This window comes from Erythrolamprus reginae, chromosome 10 (genome assembly GCF_031021105.1).
Source record: "Erythrolamprus reginae isolate rEryReg1 chromosome 10, rEryReg1.hap1, whole genome shotgun sequence".
Lineage (NCBI taxonomy): Eukaryota > Metazoa > Chordata > Lepidosauria > Squamata > Dipsadidae > Erythrolamprus > Erythrolamprus reginae.
In genome coordinates this window covers 7,174,015-7,194,929 of record NC_091959.1, presented here as the reverse complement: position 1 = coordinate 7,194,929, position 20,915 = coordinate 7,174,015, and the positions used below count along the sequence as shown (strand labels likewise).

Sequence of the window (20,915 nt, the reverse complement as noted above, 5' to 3'; positions counted from 1 at the left end):
GTGGCAGGGGAAGGATACTGCAAAATCCCTACTCCCTCCCCACTCCTGGGGAAAGAATATTGCAAAATCTCCACTCCCACCCCACTCGGGGGCCAGCTAGATGGGATATTTGCCGATTCTCTGAACTACTCAAAGTTTCCACTATTGGTTCTCCAGAACCTGCAGCTCTAAGGTCCCTTCAAGCTCTATTCTGAATACCAGCACTGTCATCACTTTTAAGGCTTCCAGCCCAAATCCCAAAACATCTGGACAGGTTTCTCTGCCTCTCCTCTTGCTTGCATTTTGGATCCAGGTGTTGAAATGGAGGAACCCGCTTTGGAATTTCAACCACTCCTCCAAAACTTTTGCCTGTTAATTTTTGAACATGTCACACAGCAGCTTCTCCATAGGGGTGTTCCCGATGGTTCTGCGGAAAAACAGAACCTCGATGCGTTCGGAAGGAATGCATTTCAGCGAAGGGAGCAGCAGTAGTAATTTTCCAAACCTGGGAGGCGATATAGAAAGACATTCATAGCTATTTCACCCATCGTGCAACACTGGAATTGTATTGAAGCAGGAGAATCCCAGAAATCAAAACTGAAGGTCTTAATCTGGTGCCCCAAATTTAACCAGGGTGCCACCGAAGTTCTGAACAAGAAACCCTCTGCTCAAAATTTCTATCATGTTACTAGTGCTGAAAAAGTAAATAAAGAGATGGTGGCTTTTTAAAACCAAATTTTGAAAGGACTATAATGTAATCCAGTGTTTTTCAACCAGTGTGCCGTGGCACACTAGTGTGCCGCGAGACATGGTCAGGTGTGCCGCGAAGCTCAGAGAGAAAGAAAACAAGAGAGAGAGAAAGAAAAAGAGAAAGCAAGCAAGAGAGAAAGAAAACAAGAGAGAAAGAAAGAGAAAGAAAGCAAGAGAGAGAGAAAGAAAGAAAAAGAGAGAAAGCAAGCAAGAGAGAAAGAAAACAAGAGAGAAAGCAAGAGAAAGAAAGCAAGAGAGAGAGAAAGAAAAAGAGAGAAAGCAAGCAAGAGAGAAAGAAAACAAGAGAGAAAGCAAGAGAAAGAAAGCAAGAGAGAGAGAAAGAAAGAAAAAGAGAGAAAGCAAGCAAGAGAGAAAGAAAACAAGAGAGAAAGAAAGAGAAAGAAAGCAAGAGAGAGAGAAAGAAAAAGAGAAAGCAAGCAAGAGAGAAAGAAAACAAGAGAGAAAGCAAGAGAAAGAAAGCAAGAGAGAAAGAAAGAAAAAGAGAGAAAGCAAGCAAGAGAGAAAGAAAACAAGAGAGAAAGCAAGAGAAAGAAAGCAAGAGAGAGAGAAAGAAAAAGAGAGAAAGCAAGCAAGAGAGAAAGAAAAAGAGAGAAAGAAAGAGAGGGAGGGAAGGTGGGAGAAAGACAGGGAGGTAGTGAGGGAGAGAGAGAGCAAAAAAGAGGAAAGAAGGAAGAAAGAGGGATGGAGAGAAAAAAGAGGGAGAGAAAGAGGGAGAGAGAGAAATACAGCGAAAGGAAGAGAATTTTTTTGTCCAAGCGTTTTTTAGCCACCCCCCCCTCAATGTGCCCCATGGTTTTGTAAATGTAAAAAATGTGCCGCGGCTCAAAAAAGGTTGAAAATCACTGATGTAATCAACCAGGCATTAGGCTGGGGACTAGGAGACTTTGAGTTCTAGTGCTGCTTTAGGCACAAAGCCAGCTGGGTGACTTTTGATCCAGTCACTCTCTTGTAGCCTTGTAGGAGGCAATATCAAATCATTTCTGAAAAAATCTTGCCATGAAAACTGCAGGGACTATTCCAGGCAATCACCAGGGGTCAAAAACTGACTTGGGAGGGACAACAAAACAAAATTTTAAAAAAGGTTCTGCAACAAAATTTGAGGGAGCACAGAAAAGAACTCGTATTTCTAGGTACCTGACTGGCTGACTAGGATAATGTATATGAGTGTGTTGTCCCAGCATCACTTGTGACTGGTCCTGCAAATGTTCTACCTGGTCTGGATCCTTCAGTCCTCTTGTTTCTTTAAAAAGAAAAAAAAGAAAGATTGAAATTCAAGCCGTGTTACTTTGATAAACGGATCTGATCCACAGTGCAAACTTTTACATTCTTCAGGTCTGTGATAGCTACATAAAAATGTTTCTAATTAGTATAGGTTTTGTTTTCTAAATTTCAGAGTGCTGGCTGAATACACACACACACATGCATAAATGTGCTCACACATACAAAATTGGTTACATTTTCAAATACGAGATTAGGCAGAGCAAGAAATGTAATCTAGACAAAACCACGAGATAAGAAAAACAAAAAAGTCGGGAGGACAGAAGGGAAAGGGAGGACATGATGGAAACGTGTTTCCCCGAAAATAAGACACTGTCTTATATTAATTTTTGCTCTAAAAGTTGTACTACGTCTTATTTTCGGGGCGGGGTGCCTTATATTTCTCAAATAAGACAAATTCACAGGCAGAAAAGCTGACACCCCCAAAAAAGGATACCGTACGGTACACTGATTACGGTACGGTACCTGTCAGTATGGCACCCACACACACAAACGACGGCACTTATATGGTACAACAGTATACTCCGGCTATTGCACCTTCCGGCCACCAGAGGAACTACAGTCTACGCACTGTAGTGGAGGCTGTAATGGCGGTGAGACAGCAGCAGACTGTGTCTGCTGTACTGGACGGTACAAAGCGATGGAAGGGGCCAGCAGGGGACGCCACATTATTACGGTACCGCTATGAACAGCTTTGAATGGTACCGTATGTTTTTCCACCGTACCGTATGTAAACTTGACTACGCCTTATTTTCGGGGGGTGCCTTATATTAGCAAATTCTGCAAAACCTCTGACATGCCTTACTTTCAGGGTATGTCTTATTTTCGGGGAAACGGTATGTTAGAGGGTAAAACAAGGTTCAGGAGGGAAGTGTTTTTCATAGGAAAGTGAACACAAGAACAAGGGGGCACAATCTGAGGTTAGTTGGAGGAAAGATCAGAAGCAACGTGAGAAAATATTACTTGACTGAAAGAGTAGTAGATGCTTGGAACAAACTTCCAGCAGACATGGTTGGTAAATCCACAGCAACTGAATTTAAACATGCCTGGGATAAATATATATCCATCCTAAGATAAAATACAGGAAATAGTATAAGGGCAGACTAGATAAACCATGAGGTCCTTTTCTGCCCTTAATCGATTATGTTTCTAAAAGAAAATGCAGCCTAATCATTATTCTAATGGTGTAATCTAGACTGTAAAATTACTTACTTCTTGGTGGAGATTTGTATTTTGGCTCTTTTAACATTTCTTTCACTTTACCTGTGATCCAGATGTTCTCCCCTTCCTCCCCCATCGCCACCCACTACGTTTACCTGGTTTAAAAAGAACGATGGCCTTCATACAGGCAAATTCGGTGGGATCCACCGCCAGTGTTTTGCAGCGTGCAATTATTTCTTGCAGTGCGCCGATGTCCGTTCCTCCAGACAGGGCCTTGGTGTGGAAGGTGGAGGTCAGTTCTGACAAAGAGAGGAGGGGGCAGGTTTCCAGAGGCAAAGACCATTGGATCGCACAAAGCAGGAACAGTTCACTCCAAGCTTCTTCCAGTAAAATCACCTGCAAGGGACAGGACATGGAAGTTGAGTCCTTAAAATTTTTTGAGACAGGTGTGCTGCAGTCATTATTATTATTATTATTTATTAGATTTGTATGCCGCCCCTCTCCATAACTCGGGGCGGCTCACAACAATAACAAAGACAATGTAAGAACAAATCTAATAATTTAAAAACACTAAAACCCCCATTATTAAAAGCAAGCATACACACAAACATACCATGTATAAACTGTATAGGCCCAGGGGAGATGTCTCAATTCCCCCATGCCTGACGGCAGAGATGGGTCTTAAGAACTTTACGAAAGACAGGGAGGGTGGGGGCAGTTCTGATCTCCGGGGGGAGCTGGTTCCACAGGTTTGGGGCCGCCACAGAGAAGGCTCTTTTCCTGGGTCCCGCCAAACGACATTGTTTAGTCGATGGGACACAGAGAAGGCCAACTCTGTGGGACCTAACCGGTCGCTGGGATTCGTGTTCCCTGAATAAACCTTGTAAGTATGCTGCTCAAAAAAATAAAGGGAACACTTAAACAACACAATATAACTCCAGGTTCTGTGAAATCCAACTGTCCACTTAGGAAGCAACACTCATTGACCATCAGTTTCACCTGCTGTGGTGCACATTCAACTTTGTACAGAACAAATTATTCAATGAGAATATTTCATTCACTCAGATCTAAGATGTGTTCTTTGAGTGTTCCCTTTTTTTTTTTTTTGAGCGGTGCATTTTAGCCAGAACATCCTTTTTTCCTTCTATGATTCTCCTGCTGTTGGCACTTCATTCATAAAACAATAGTCCCAACTGTGAGCAGTTTTCATCAAACCCATAACTGCTATATCCCCTGATCCCAATCGGGGTTCACCGGTATTTTTATTTTATTTTATTTTATTTTATTTTTATTTTATTTTATTATTTTTATTTATTTATTTTATTTATTTATTTTTATTTTATTTTTATTTTATTTTATTTTATTATTTATTTTATTATTTATTTTATTATTTATTTTATTTATTTTATTTATTTTATTTATTTTATTTATTTTATTTATTTTATTTATTTTATTTATTTTATTTATTTTATTTTTGCATGCCAGTAAAGTATAGGATAGTAGTTTATATAAACATAACATAGAAGGTAATGATGAAAAAAAACCCAGTAAGACAGGGACGGTAGGCACAATGGTGCGCTTATGCACGCCCCTTACAGACCTCTTAGAAAAGAGGAGAGGTCAACTGTAGACAATCTAAGGTTGAAGATTTTGGGGTTGGGGGAAGAAACCACAGAGTCAGGTAGTGAATTCCAGGCGTTGATCACTCTATTGTTGAAGTCATGTTTTCTGCAGTCTAGTTTGAAGCAGTTTACCTTGAGTTTGAATCTGTTACGTGCTCATGTGTTGTTGCAGGTGAAGGTGAAGTAGTCATTAACAGGAAGGACATTTTGGTAGATAATTTTGTGAGCTATGGTTAGATCCGTTCCACTTACCTTCCTTCACGGTGGAAGTGTGCGTTTTGCACGAGAGAGAGAGAAAGAGAAGCGAGCAAGCACACACACCCATCACATAGAGTAAATGACCCTCTGCACATGTATAAAAGGGTTCTTTGCTGTCTGCAGCTACCAGGTGCCTCAGGGGTCGGTCCTCTCCCCCCTGCTATTTAATATCTACATGAAACCGCAGGGTGAGATCATCCAAGGCCATGGGGTGAGGTATCATCAGTACGCTGATGATACCCAGCTTTACATCTCCACCCCATGTCCAGTCAACGAAGCAGTGGAAGTGATGTGCCGGTGTCTGGAGGCTGTTGGGGCCTGGATGGGTGTCAACAGACTCAAACTCAACCCTGATAAGACGGAGTGGCTGTGGGTTTTGCCTCCCAAGGACAATTCCATCTGCCCGTCCATCACCCTGGGGGGGGGGGAACTACTGACCCCCTCAGAGAGGGTCCGCAACTTGGGCGTCCTCCTCGATCCACAGCTCAAATTAGAGAAATATCTTTCAGCTGTGGCGAGGGGGGCGTTTGCCCAGGTTCGCCTGGTGCACCAGTTGCGGCCCTATTTGGACCGGGAGTCACTGCTCACAGTCACTGATGCCCTCATCACCTCGAGGCTCGACTACTGTAATGCTCTCTACATGGGGCTACCTTTGAAGAGTGTTTGGAAACTTCAGGTTGTGCAGAATGCAGCTGCGAGAGCAATCATGGGCTTTCCCAAATATGCCCATGTTACACCAACACTCCGCAGTCTGCATTGGTTGCCGATCAGTTTCCGGTCACAATTCAAAGTGTTGGTTATGACCTATAAAGCCCTTCATGGCACCAGACCAGACTATCTCAGGGACCGCCTTCTGCTGCACGAATCCCAGCGACCAGTTAGGTCCCACAGAGTGGGTCTTCTCCGGGTCCCATCAACTAAACAATGTCACTTGGCGGGACCCAGGGGAAGAGCCTTCTCTGTGGTGGCCCCGACCCTCTGGAAGCAACTCCCCCCAGAGATTAGAATTGCTCCCACCCTCCTTGCCTTTCGTAAGCTTCTTAAAACCCACCTCTGCTGCCAGGCATGGGGGAATTGAGATACTCTTTCCCCCTAGGCCTTTACAATTTTATGCATGGTATGTCTGTATGTATGTTTGGTTTTACAATAAGGGTTTTTAACTGTTTATATTGCATTGTCATATGCTGTTTACTACTGTTGTTAGCCGCCCCGAGTCTACGGAGAGGGGCGGCATACAAATCCAATAAAATCAGATCAAATCAATCAGATGACCAGTTTGAGGGCGTGGACAGCCAGCCAATGCTACCAGTTCAGCGAGCGGGTGGAAATTTCTGCCCCCGGTACCTAACCGAATTGGCAGCAACCCACCACTGCCCTGATCCGTACATTTGTCTGCCCCAAAACATGACACGACTCACCTGATCGCGAAAAGGTAGGTTTGAGAAAACGGGGAGGTTTTTTGCCCATTTCACAGCCATGAAGAGCAGTCGAGCAGAGATTTCATAAATACTTTCCGGGCTGGCGGCTGGGTGTGGGGACCGGGGAGCTTCTGACCCCACATGTTCCGGCTCATTACTTGTCACATCGATGTTTTCCTCCGCTGTGAAGGAAGACAGTGCGTCAGTATCCTCTGCGGCAGTTAGTGAGTTTGCAAATATTTATTTATTTTATTTATTTATTTTGTCCAATACAAATTGAAAGTTAAGGAGAATAAAAACGTGTAGTAGTAAATATCAGGGGATAGAAGAAGAGATATGAGAATAGAATACATCAATGAAGAGTAGAGGAAGGATATATGGATGGGAGAAAAGATATATAAAATATAGGAGAGACAATTGGACAGGGGACGGAAGGCACACTAGTGCACTTATTATTATTATTATTATTATTATTATTATTATTTATTAGATTTGCATGCCGCCCCTCTCCGTAGACTCGGGGCGGCTCACAACAATAACAAGAACAATGTAAAAAACAAATCTAATAATTTAAAAAACACTAAAAACCCCATTATTAAAAGCAAACACACACAAACATTCCATGTATAAACTGTATAAGCCTGGGGGAGATGTCTCAGTTCCCCCATGCCTGACGACAGAGATGGGTCTTAAGAACTTTACGAAAGGCAAGGAGGGTGGGGGCAACTCTGATATCTGGGGGGAGTTGGTTCCAAAGGGTCAGGGCCACCACCGAGAAGGCTCTTCCCCTGGGTCCAGCCAAACGACATTGTTTAGTTGACGGGACCCGGAGAAAGCCAACTTATACAGGAGTTGCGGCACAATTAAGAAAAATGGTGAAGAAGTTGAAGCCGAACTGTCACTATTTCAGCCCCAAGTATCTCTTGATGTGATGATTCCTTTAGTGTCCATTGTATTGGCCAGTGATGGCGAACCTATGGCACGGGTGCCACAGGTGGCACGCAGAGCCATATCTGTTGGCACACGAGCCATTGCCCTAGCTCAGCTCCAATGTGCGTGTGTGTGCCGGCCAGCTGATTTTTGGCTCACACAGAGGCTCTGGGAGGGCGTTTTTGGCTTCCAAAGAGCCTCCGAGAGGATGGGGGAGGCACTTTTTACCCTCCCCCAGCTCCAGGGAAGCCTTTGGAGCTTGGGGAGGGTGAAACATGAGCCCACTGGACCCACCAGAAGTTTCTGGCCTCTAGAGGTCCTTTGGGGTGTGGGGGAAGATGTTTTTGCCTTCCCCAGGCATTGAATTATGGGTGTGGTCAATGGTGCATGCGTGATAGCGTACGAGGGAAAAAAGGTGAGCCATCACTGGTATTGGTTATGTCCGTGATGGCGAATCTATGACACGCACTCCATAGGTGACACATGGAGCTATGTCGGAGGGCATGTGAGACTATGAATGTATATGAGTGCGCTGGCCAGCTGATTGCTACTACTGGTACACCTGAACCAGCTAAATACCTCCTCTGGTCAACATATCCTTTGCTATCCCACCTGGACCTCTCTTTTGGGGGAAATAGATACCACATCCTGTGGTATTCAGGGGCAGTACATAAACCAAAGGTCCTTTTGCCTCAACATTCAAAAGGAATCTCTCACTTCATTTAAACTTGAGAAATACCCTCAAGTATGAAACAGAACAATAGCCAAATGTGGCCCTTGCTTAACAAATGGGCCCAGTTCTAAATGGGAGCCCAAGAGCCAGAATTCCCTATTCAGATATTGTCCTTGCGGCAATGACAAATGTAGTGCCTTCTTGTCATACAAGATTTTATGATTTACTGCTTTGAGATGGGTGGCTACACAAATTGAATCAATAAATTAGGATCAAAGAAAATACAAAGACATCGTTAAACTATCTTTGCCCTAAACTGGGCAAAAACCATGATCTTGGAAACAAAGAGGAAACCCTTTAAGAAAGACTCCGGAGGCTTTGAAGCAAGGGTCTCCAACCTTCGCAACTTTAAGCCTGGCGGACTTTAACTTCCAGAATTCTGGGAGTTGAAGTCCATCAGGCTTAGGTTGGGGACCCCTGCTTTGAAGGGCTTTCCCACAGCTTCCTCCCCACCTCAAGTGAGTTTCTCATTGTGAGATGAGTTGCCGGTGGACTTGCCTTCAGTCTCTTCATTGCCCACAATCTCTCTTGCTTGTCAGCAACACAATTGACCTCTCCAAGTTCCTTAGAGGTCAGTAAAGGGCATGCATAAGTGCACCAGTGTGCCTTCCGTCCCCTGTCCAATTGTCTCTCCTTATCTCATTTATCTTTTCTTCCTTTCAAATATGTTCACCTATACTTTTATATCTTTTCTTCTATTCTTTTCTTCACTTATATTATTACATATCTATTCTCTTCAATGTGTATTATGTATTGGACAAAATAAATAAATAAAAATAAAATAAAAATAAATAAATAAATAAAAATAAAATAAACACAAGACTGGAAGCAAAAACAATCTCGAAAGGACTGAGTTCTCTGAATTCATCCTAAGTCTTAAGCATCCCTGGGAGAGCTAGGACTGCAACCAGCAGGGGGCGCTGTTGTTTGCAGACCTTGAATTCTGCGGGGTAGCTTCCCCTCTTGTTAAAGAGTCCCTTCAGGCTGACCACCTCTCTTGTCTCTCACTCAAGCACCAGCCACCTACAGTGATTGGCTCTTACCTGGACAGTCAGATACGCAAAACCGGTAGAAAAAAAATGGGTATATTTTTCCTATCGTGGTAAATGAGGTTGAATGTGTATAATTTTAGAAGAGCTGTGCGTGCGTGTCTGTGCATACATACACATACGGTTTATAAAGTAGATAATGTATATTTTTGTGTGCCTCTGTATAATATATATGTACACATATGGCATATATACATAAAACGTATCAGGAAAGACTTCATGAACTCAATCTGTATAGTCTGGAGGACAGAAGGAAAAGAGGGGATATGATCGAAACATTTAAATATGTCAAAGGGCTAAATAAGGTCCAGGAGGGAAGTGTTTTTAATAGGAAAGTGAACACAAGAACAAGGGGACACAATCTGAAGTTAGTTGGGGGAAAGATCAAAAGCAACATGAGAAAATATTATTTTACTGAAAGAGTAGCAGATCCTTGGAACAAACTTCCAGCAGACGTGGTTGGTAAATCCACAGTAACTGAATTTAAACATGCCTGGGATAAACATATAACCATTGTAAGATAAAATACAGGAAATAGTATAAGGGCAGACTAGATGGACCAGGAGGTCTTTTTCTGCCGTCAGACTTCTATGTTTCTAAATTAAATACACTGCTCAAAAAAATAAAGGGGACACTTAAACCACACAATATAACTCCAAGTAAATTAAACTGTCTGCTTAGGAAGCAACACTGATGGACAATCAATTCCACAATGCTGTTGTGCACATTCAACTTTGTACAGAACAAAGTATTCCATGAGAATATTTCATTCATTCAGATCTCATTGAGGTCTATGCCCCGCAAAGGGATTAGGAGCAACAGCTAACTCTTCTCTGAATTAACCCACCATGGATTCATGATTGCATCTCCAAAGATTAAGCCAGGGTCAAGAGGCCCTAACCGCCATTCAAGAAGGATGTATTGCCACAGATGGAAAGACTGATGGGTGACATGCAGATATTTGCAAGGCACGGGGCCAGGGTCACAATGTTGAATGGGACATATAGCCTCTTTGTCTCTAAGTGTCCCTAAAAATCTGTCTTTTTTTGAACCACTTTTTTTAAATAGGAAGTTTAATTATTAGAAAAATGTTTCCCAAGTTGGCAAAGTTTTTTTAAACAAATTATATCTATCCTAGTCTCCCTTAATTTTCAAATTCAGCAAAAAACATGTGACATATATATATGTGTGTGTGTGTGTCACATGTTTTTTGCTGAATTTGAAAATTAAGGGAGACTAGGATAGATCTATTTCGGCCTTATTTTGGCCTCATCAGCTAGCCATACCCTCACTGGAACGTGAACCTGCAACCTTTGCCTTGTAAGGCAGAGAATTAACCTCAAGGCTACAGTATCCAATCCCTTCAGCTATATATATATATATATACAGTGGTATCTCGACATACGAGTTTAATTCGTTCCTGACCCGAGCTCGTAAGTCGATCAACTCGCATCTTGAACGAATGCCTTTAGACTTTGTTTTTCACGCCGAGATAACCGGAAGCAAGGAGATTCTTGCGCCACCTAGCGGAAGCTCAGCGCATATCCTGAATTTGAGCTCGGGTGTCGAACAGAAATTTTGCTCACGTCGCGGCTCGTAACTTGGAATACTCGCATGTGGAGCAGCTCGTATCTAGAGGTACTACTGTATATAAAATAAAGGGGACACTTAAACAATACAATATAACTCCAAGTAAATCAAACTTCTGTGAAATCAAACTGTCCACTTAGGTAGCAGCACTGATTGACAATCAATTTCATATGATGTGGTGCACATACAACTTTGTACAGAACAAAATGTTCAGTGAGAATATTTCATTTATTCAGATCTAGGATGTGTTCTTTGAGTGTTCCCTTTATTTTATTTTTTTGAGCAGCGTAGTATATTTTGGAAGTTCGGTAATAGTAAATAGATAGGGAAATTGTATCTCTTTGAGGTGAGGAGAGGCCAGGCACCCGAACCCAAACCCTTGACGTGAGTGACGTCAAGTTGGCCACCTTTAAGCCAGTCACATGACCTTTAAGCCAACCCCCTGGTCACATGATTGTTAAGCCACTCCCAACTGGTCACATGGCTGGCAAGCCGCACCCACAAAATAAGCCACGTGGTAATAAATTTTTTTGCAGCCCTTCACTGCCCACCTACCATCCTCTGGTTCCAGCTTGGCACAGGTCTCCGCCGTCATCAGGCTAGCCATGAAACGGTGGTTGCTGGGGGGAGTTAGCGCCTGAGCCTGTGAAACCCCGCTTGCAGAGCAGCCGAGGGGAGCCCTGTGGCTCTGCAGGGAAGGGTGGAGTGGTGTCGGAGCGCCCTGGGTGGTGGCCCCATGTTCCGGTTGCTCTTCCGAATGCAAGTCCGTGGAATCGAGGTGCACCTGAGCCATGCTGCGTGGCTGGCGTTCGTTCTGAACCGCTGGAAACAGAAAATGGTCAAGGCAGCATTGTGGGGCCAATGCTCTTTATAATGGTACTTCTACTTATGAACTTAATTCATTCCGTGATCAGGTTCTTAAGTAGGAAAATTTGTAAGAAGAAGCCATTTTTCCCATAGGAAACAATGTAAAAGCAAATAATGCATGCGATTGGGGAAACCACAGGGAGGGTGGAGGGCGTTTCCTCCCAGGAGATTCCTAGAGAGGCCCCATGGAGGCTTCTCCCTGCCTTTTTCAGCTCTGTTTCCTCCCAGGAGATTCCTAGAGAGGTCCCACGGAGGCTTCTCCCTACCTTTTCCGACCATGTTTCCTCCCGGGAGATTCCTAGAGAGGCCCCACGGAGGCTTCTCCCCACCTTTTCCCATAGGAATCAATGTAAAAGCAAACAATGCGTGTGACTGGGGAAATCACAGGGAAGGTGGAGGCCGTTTCCTCCCAGGAGATTCCTAGAGAGGCCCCATGGAGGCTTCTCCCCGCCTTTTCCAACCCTGTTTCCTCCCAGGAGATTCCTAGGGAGGCCCCACTGAGGCCTCTCTCCATCTTTTCCAACCCTGTTTCCTCCCAGGAGATTCCTAGAGAGGCCCCACGGAGGCCTCTCCCCACCTTTTTCAACCCTGTTTCCTCCCAGGACATTCCTAGAGAGGCCCCATGGAGATTTCTCCCTGCCTTTTCCGGCCCTGTTTCATCCCAGGAGATTCCTAGAGAGGCCCCACGGAGGCTTCTCCCCGCCTTTTCCGGTTACAGTTTCAGAGGCTTGGGTTTGTAAGTGGAAAATGGTTCTTGAGAAGAGGCAAAAAAACCCCTTGAACTCCCAGTTCTTATCTAGAAAAGTTCGTAAAGAGAGGTGTTTGTAGGTAGAGGTACCGCTACCGTTATATATCATTAATGAATTCACACATCTACAAGGAACCAGGTGGCAATGGTTTGTCTGTAAGGTCTGCTTGCCAAAGACTTATCCCATCCAGTTTACAGCTCAACCCAGAATCGGCCCTTTCCCCCCACATTCAGGCTTACCGTCTTTATTCATTCCCGCCTGGAGACATTTCTTCAAGCGACAAGCTTGGCACTGGTTTCGGTGCGCTTTGTCCACGGGGCATATTCCACTGCCAACTTGGCACCTGTCAAGAGGACAATATTAGATCCTGTTAGATGCACCTGCTCAGAATTCTAGATTTTTTGGGGGGGGGGGCATGGGGTTCTGTGCTATGTGCAACAAACTTCCGTTTCAAGAAAAGCAAGAACTGAAATGAAACGTAGACCCAGAGCTACAGAAAGGCTAAATCCCCTGAGTTCCCTGAAAGTTTTCCAGAATCACTTTGTCTACACCTTAAAATTGAAATTTGTGAAGCCACACCAAGCACTGATGTTTCAGTACTGAGAAGAAAATTAATAATGATGATGGCATTGGGCCAGAATACATCCAGAACCGCCTTCTACCGCACGAATCCCAGCGGCTGATAAGGTCCCACAGAGTTGGCCTTCTCTGGGTCCCGTCGACCAAACAATGTCGTTTGGCGGGCCCCAGGGGAAGAGCCTTCTCTGTGGCGGCCCCGGCCCTCTGGAACCAACTCCCCCCAGAGATTAGAACGGCCCCCACCTTCCTTGTCTTTCGCAAATTACTTAAGACCCACCTTTGTCGCCAGGCATGGGGGAGTTAAGTTATCCTTTCCCCCTAGGCTATTACAAGTTATGCATGGTATGTTTGTGTGTATGTTTGGTTTTTTATAATAAGGGTTTTTTAGTTGTTTTTATTAATTGGATTGTTCATGTTGTTTTACCACTGTTGTTAGCCACCCTGAGTCTGCGGAGAGGGGCAGCATACAAATCCAATAAATAATAATAATAATAATAATAATAATAATAATAATAATGATGATGATGATGATAATGATGATGACAACGAAAACAACAACAACAATAGGGTTGGAAATGTTCTTAAGCCCCTTCGTCTTCTCACAGTGTGAGAAGTACATGATTTTTAGATTGTTTACCCTTCCTCTACTCCAGTGTTTCTCAATTATTTTCTGTTACACCCCCCATAGGAAGAAGTAAACATTTTGCGCCCCCCCAACTCCCCACCGGGACGATTGTTTGCAATATTCAGCACGCTTTCACTGAAAAAACTCAAGCGGTTTATCAGCGTGATTGGTGTGCGTGGTGTTTAATTTATTTGGCTTTATGTTCTCCTCTGCCAACATTTTTAGACATAGTCAACATACCGTATTATAGATGACACATAACCCCCGTTCAATTAGCTAGGATTGACAAAAAATATACATCAATATGTTGGAAATGTAAAAGAGAAACTGGCTCTTATTACCATCTCTGGTGGGAATGTGAAAAAGCCAAATCCTTCTGGAATGTAATTACAGATTGATTGGAAGAAATTTTAGGCACCAAAATAGGAAAAAATCCAGAAGGTTTTTTTCCTGGGAATACTTCATCCAAAAATTAGAAAAGCATCAGGTATATTTGGTTATCCATATAACTACGGCGGCTAGGCTAATATATGCCCAATATAGAATAGAATAGAATAGAATAGAATTTTTATTGGCCAAGTGTGATTGGACACACAAGGAATTTGTCTTGGTGCAGATGCTCTCAGCGTCCATAAAATAAAATATACATTTGTCAAGAATCATGTGGTACGACACTTAATGATTGTCATAGGGGTCAAATAAGCAATGAAGAAGCAATATTAATAAAAATCTTAGGATATAAGCAACAAGTTACAGTCATACAGTCAACATGGGAGGAAATGGGTGATAGGAATGATGAGAAAAACTAGTAGAATAGAAGTGCAGATTTAGTAGAAAGTCTGACAGTGTTGAGGGAATTATTTGTTTAGTAGAGTGAATTGGAAGAATGAAGCAATACCTCAGGAGGAAGAGATTATAGAAAATATTACAGCTTACACGGAAATGGATAAGTTAACATTGGAAATTAAAAACAAATAAGAATCTGATTTTTTACAAATGTTGGGATAGGTTCTACCGGTGGTTTTGGAAAAGGAAAAACACTGTAATTAATGTATAATAGAATAATATCCATTTGGCAAAGCCACTGCCTGGTAATAGAATTTGCTGTTAATATAAAGGTATAAGATAACTCTTATGACTTAAGATATGTATCTAATTTAACAGAGCTATAATAGAATATTAACATAGTTGGAACCGTTTTTTCTATAGGATATGCTGTAATTTCGTCCAAATTATGTTTGTTTTTTTAAATGTCTTTGTGTTGTTTTGTGTATTGTATGTACTCAAATGAAGTTAATTTAAAAAAAAAAACCCATACCAGTCTTTCCTCGTCTCCCACCATAGTCACAGTGAAGCCAAGCGCTACATACACTTAATAATAATAATAATAATAATAATAATAATAATAATAATAATAATAATAGAAACATAGAAGACTGACAGCAGAAAAAGACCTCATGGTCCATCTAGTCTGCCCTTATACTATTTCCTGTATTTTATCTTACAATGGATATATGTTTATCCCAGGCATGTTTAAATTCAGTTACTGTGGATTTACCAACGTCTGCTGGAAGTTTGTTCCAAGGATCTACTACTGTTTCAGTGAAATAATATTTTCTCACGTTGCTTTTGATCTTTCCCCCAACTAACTTCAGATAATAATAATAATAATAATAATAATAATAATAATAATAATAATAATTTGTATGCCGCCCCTCTCCGAAGACTCGGGGCGGCATATTTCCTCATCTTAGATTTCGGGAGACTTAGGTTTGTCTCATTATCTCCGTCTCTCTCCTCCTTTCTTTTCATCCCTGTTAAATATTTTCCCATGGTGTCTCTTAAGGGTTTGTGATACGCATTTCCTATCTCCTGCTCTGTGCTGTGTGTTATTGTTCGGTGCAAAAAAAAATTCTACTCCCTGCGGCAAAAATAACACGTTCCCAGGGGTCACGCGGCCCCCCCAGCTTTGCTCCATCACCACCGCAGGTGGGCCCACCCCACTATTTGAGAAGCGCTGCTCTACTCCAACAATAGCATCCGTTACCTATAAACGAGCTTCCGTCGGACGCTGCGTTTGAAGAAACCGCTGCAGCCATTGCAAGCGTAAATGCCATAATGCTTCCCGCTGCTGGTATCACCACAGACTTTGCAGAGCAATACGGAGCTTCCTATTTTGCCAGGAGTCAGGCTGAGCTCTACATAGAATAGAGAAGGGAACACGGTTATGGACCGGACAGATGCAACACACAACCAAGGAGGGGAAGCCAACAGATTTTTCAACAGAAAATGTGAGGGGATAAAGAACCTTCAGTTGATAGAAACACAGAAGATTGATGGCAGAAAAAGACCCCATGGTCCACCTCATCTGCCCTTATACTACTTCCTGTATTTTATCTTAGGATGGATATATGTTTATTCCAGGCATGTTTAAATTCAGTGACTGTGGATTTACCAACCACGTCTGCTGAAAGTTTGTTCCAAGCATCTACTACTCTTTCAGTAAAATAACATTTTCTCACGTTGCTTCTGATCTTTCCCCCAACTAACCACAAATTGTGGCCCCTTGTCCTTGTGTTCACTTTCCTATTTCTTCCCTCCTGAACTTTATTTAACCTTTTAACATATTTAAATGTTTCGATCATGTCCCCCCTTTCCATTCTGTCCTCCAGATTATAGAGTTCATGAAGTCTTTCCTGATAAAGTTTTATGCTTCAGACCTTCCACCATTTTTGTAGCCCATCTTTGGACCCGTTCAATTTTATGATAGTTGATAGTTGACCTATACATTGCTGGAGTTTACACTTGCCCTACTACTACTACTACTACTACTACTACTACTAATATTATTATTATTATTATTATTATTATTATTATTATTATTATTTATTAGACTTGTGTGCCACCCCTCTCCAAGGACCCGGAGCGGCTACTACTCTGTTTTTTACCTTGTTTTGCTTTATATTTTTTAATTTATTTACTTATTTTCCAAGTTCTGTTTGTAATAATTGAGAGATGTAGACAACTCCAATTCTCTATCCATCCAGAGAAGACAGGGGAAAACTTTTCATGGTTCAAGCCATTCCCTTCCCTACATTTTGAAGTAGGTGGTCCATCCATCCCCAACTTAATTGTACTTGCTTGAAGATTCTCCCAGTTGTTCAGTTGTGCTCTGATACTCTTAGCAACTAAAACATTATAAAACTACAACGACACTATAGAGCATTGCACTCTAAGACAACTAGATACAAGAACAGGTTTTACCCGAACGCCATCACTCTGCTAAACAGATAATCCCCTCACCACCACTATCAAACTCTCATCATTCCTATCACATCTCCTCTCACTTATAACTGTCTGACTGTAACTTGTTGCTTGTATCCTTACGATTTATATTAATATTGTCTCCTGATTGCTTGTTTGTAGCCTGTGACAATCATGAAGTGTTGTCACTCATGATTCTTGACAAATGTATCTTATCTTTTATGTACACTCAGAGCATCGGCACCAAAGACAAATTCCTTGTGTGTCCAATCACACTTGGCCAATAAATTATTCTACTCTACTCTACTCTACTCTACTCTAATTCTATTCTAAAAAATAAATGCACCCTACAATGTTCAGCATAGATAGATAGTCTGAGGTTGACCAACCCCTAATGAAATTCCAACATGAATTGATTAATAATAACCCAGTTGAAACAGAAGACACAATGGCAATATTGTGTGGGAATCCCCAGCTTGGTCCGTGCTCCACAGATTGAGCATTGCTTACCTGAGATACAGGAAAGAAAGATGAGTTGATGCAGTGGTGGAATTCAAATAATTTAATAACCGGTTCTCGGCCCTAATGATTGTTCCAACAACCAGTTCACCAAACTGCTCAAAAACTTAACAACCCTTTCTCCCAAAGTGGTGGGAAATGGGTGAATCCCACCACTGGATTTGAAGCATGAGAAGTAACTTTGCCACCACATTTAAGGATATCATTGAATTCCCGCAGTTGGGCGTTCTGCTTTTGACCCAAAATGAAAGAAGGGGAAAAAAAACCCCATGGTCTAATAAGTTGTGACACCATCACTTACCTAATTGGCTGGCCTCCATTCCTCTGCTCATCGACGACTTCGCCGGGGAGGCAGTCATAACAGTGGCCGATGACCTGTAGGACGAGGGAATTGGACTTACGGATTCTTTGGGCAGGATTCTGACTTCTCCTTCGGTTTTCAAGTGGAGGCGCAAATGCAGGAAACTTTTGCTAGCCAGCTAGTTTTTCCCCCAGACTGGGATAAATTACTAGAAGAACGCCTTCGGTGTAGACTCCCTAGAAAAACTCTTCAGTCTTCTCCAAGCCTCTTGACAGATAGGTCCTCCAGACCATCACAACTCTGCGTCTTCTGGATACTTCTTCATGCGCGCTTGGTGTGTGCTATGCTCATGTGTGAGTCCTTCCTCTTTGGGGCTCCAGTAGTAGTGTAGCAGGAAAGATTAGTCATTAACGCTGTGTAAGCAGTTGGCTGTCTGTCATCCTCTTAATCTTTAGTTTTCAAAGGTGGGACCATTCGCTCCATAATTCAAAGAACGAAGATTTCTGTCCATCAGCTCAGGACGACTGCAAAATGCGATGACCCCCATATTGACAGGGACTCTGGACGCACCATTTCTACCCCTTCTGGCTTCACACATCCACCAATAAGTTGTGTTCTTGGAGAGAGACAATTCCTTTTCAGGAAGTTCCTTGATTTGGTCGCCAAGTAGGTTCCCGAGATGTTAGATCTGCCTCTGCGCTGATTCTACCACATTGTCCTCAACTCTGGGTCCTCCTCTCCAGGAACAAAGGTTTTGGGGAAGAAAAATCCAGCCAACCTACCAGGGCAGCTGCCGATGACCATTGAATATTTTATAAGGCAGGTTTTTTCAGCCGGGGAGAACATACTACCTGGGCGAGCAGGTTCTGTATTATTGATGAAGGGAAAGGTGAAGTAGGAGCAATTATGACACAGAGGTCAGAATGTAAGGCTCACATTTATTTAGTTAGAAATTTTACATTGCCGCCGACCCGCAGACGGTGACTTAAGGGAGCTTACAAAAACATTGAAAGCACAATATAAAAGAAATAAGAAGAAAAATAAGGAAATAAGAAACACCCTCCCACCCCAGTGACAACACACATTCATACAGGGTGAAAATTATTTATTAATTGGACTTTTATGCCGTCCCTCTCCGAGGACTCGGGGCGGCTTACGACATATAATAAAACAATGTATAACATTTTAGATCCAATTAATTAAATATAAAATCTAAAAAACCCAAGCCATAAAAAGCAGTCATTCCCATTCAACCAACTTTCTCTCAGCACATTCATTAGCCAGGGGGCTAAGATCTAATAGCCCCAAGCCTGGTGGAACAAATGAGTCTTAAGATTCTTGGGATGGTGAGGAGGGTGGGGGCAGTGCGAATCTCTGGTGGGAGCTGATTCCAGAGGGCTGGGGACCCCACAGAGAAGGCTCTTCCCCTAAGACATTGTCTAATTGACGGGACCTGGAGAAGGCCAACTCTGTGGGACCTGATCGGTCGTTGGGACTCGTGGGGCAGGAGGCGGTCCCGTAGGTATTCTGGCCCGATGCCATGTAGGGCTACTGGTTTGGCCTGGTTCAGGCGTACCGGTACTGACTCCACCCAGTGGTTTGGAGAACCAATAGCGGTGGCAGCACAAGGCCCCGCCCACCCAGTCATTTTCTTTTTTCCTTTTTAAAAATATATTTAAACTATTATTTTAAAAAAATAAAAAAGTCATATCATTGTTCTTACAGATCTAATACCGTTTCTATTAACACATCATCATTTTAACTCCTTTCGTTATGTCATAAGCAAATAAAATACAATCATTATATTAATATAGAACAGAATGTTAATATTTCCAAGTCTTTTGCATATACACCTATACTCCAATATAGTCAGTTTTGTTTTTTATTGCGGATCCAGATGGTTTCTTTTTATAATCCCCTGTGCATGCACAAAGCGTCCTGCGCATGCGCAGAGGGTGAAAAAGTACACGCGTGAGCGGAGCGAGGGTGAATACGCATGTGTGCATGGTAAACATGGACTTCCAAACTGGTAAATAGATTTCACAGCTGCATTCATAACCAGCCATTTAATGGGCTCCATTCACTCTGAGTTCACCAGGCCCGCTGGCAAAACCATGTGTTCAAGGCTTTCCAAAAAAAGTTTTAGAGTGGGAGCCAGTCTAATCTCTGGAGGGAGGGATGTTCCAGAGAGAGGGAGCCACCACAAAGAAGGCCCTTCTTCTGGGTCCCACCAGATATATCTCCTTGGGAGACAGGACCGACAACATCCCTCTATGCGAAGGTTCTGCCATGTCAGGAGATAGGGCAAGTCTACGGAGAGGGGCGGCATACAATTCTAAGGAATAAATAAAAAGGGATGGGCTGAGGCGGAATAGATCAGAAGAATAGAATTTTTTATTGGCCAAGTGTGATTGGACACACAAGGAATTTGTCTTTGGTGCAGATGCTCTCAGTGTACATAAAAGAAAATATAAAATTAATATAAAACATAAGGATACAAGCAACAAGTTACAGACAGTCATACGTAAATAGTTTGACAGTTTTGAGGGAATTATTGGTTTAGCAGAGTGATGGCGTTCGGGGGAAAACTCTTATTTTGTCTAGTTGTCTTGGTGTGCAGTGCTCTGTAGCGACGTTTTGAGGGTAGGAGTTGAAACAAGGCGGCATTCAAAGCATCCCAGAACTTTTTTCCCTTCTTCTTTAGTTTAAAAGAATTCCTTTTCATAGCCAACTGTTTGGCAAAGCTTTGCAAAGAATCGAGGTCGTAAAAAAACAGTTGGGGGGTTGAAGGTCTCCCAGCAGCCTCCTTTTAAAAAGGGGGTTGGAGCAGATTTTGAAGGGCGCAAACCAATCCCTTAGCTAATCCCTTTTACTCTGGGCGGGCGAAGGGTTGGGGTGGGGGGAGGAAGACAGACAAGCAAGCTGCAAGGAATCTGCTTGATAAACAAAAAACACAACAAAACAGAAACCCAATTAGCTTTGGGATTGAGAGAGCAGCTCTGAGTGAGTCAGGGCTGGCCGGAGACAGATGGTGCTGATGGATGCTTGATCAGACATTAGCACTAAGGTCCTTAATCTACGGCCCTGATCTCTCCCTCTCTGGGCAGGAAGATGGCCAGGCCAGATGCCCACAGCTACTGTACCGCCCCCCCCCCCCAAATTAACACTGTTGTACATCCCAGAACTTATTTTTTAATAAATCTTTAGTAGCAAGAAACCTCC

At 42.7% G+C, this 20,915-nt stretch overlaps 1 protein-coding gene across 1 annotated transcript; it reads right to left on the bottom strand.

The window, feature by feature from the left end:
• Nucleotides 1-351: 351 nt before the first annotated feature.
• Nucleotides 352-17,751, bottom strand: NR2E3 (nuclear receptor subfamily 2 group E member 3). Its single transcript, XM_070762952.1, has 8 exons — nucleotides 17,694-17,751; nucleotides 15,657-15,807; nucleotides 12,645-12,748; nucleotides 11,345-11,611; nucleotides 6,488-6,669; nucleotides 3,345-3,585; nucleotides 1,885-1,990; nucleotides 352-484 (listed from the first exon to the last, which is right to left on the bottom strand). Exons 1-8 carry the CDS (start codon nucleotides 17,749-17,751, stop codon nucleotides 352-354), a joined length of 1,242 nt encoding a protein of 413 aa, XP_070619053.1.
• Nucleotides 17,752-20,915: the final 3,164 nt, after the last annotated feature.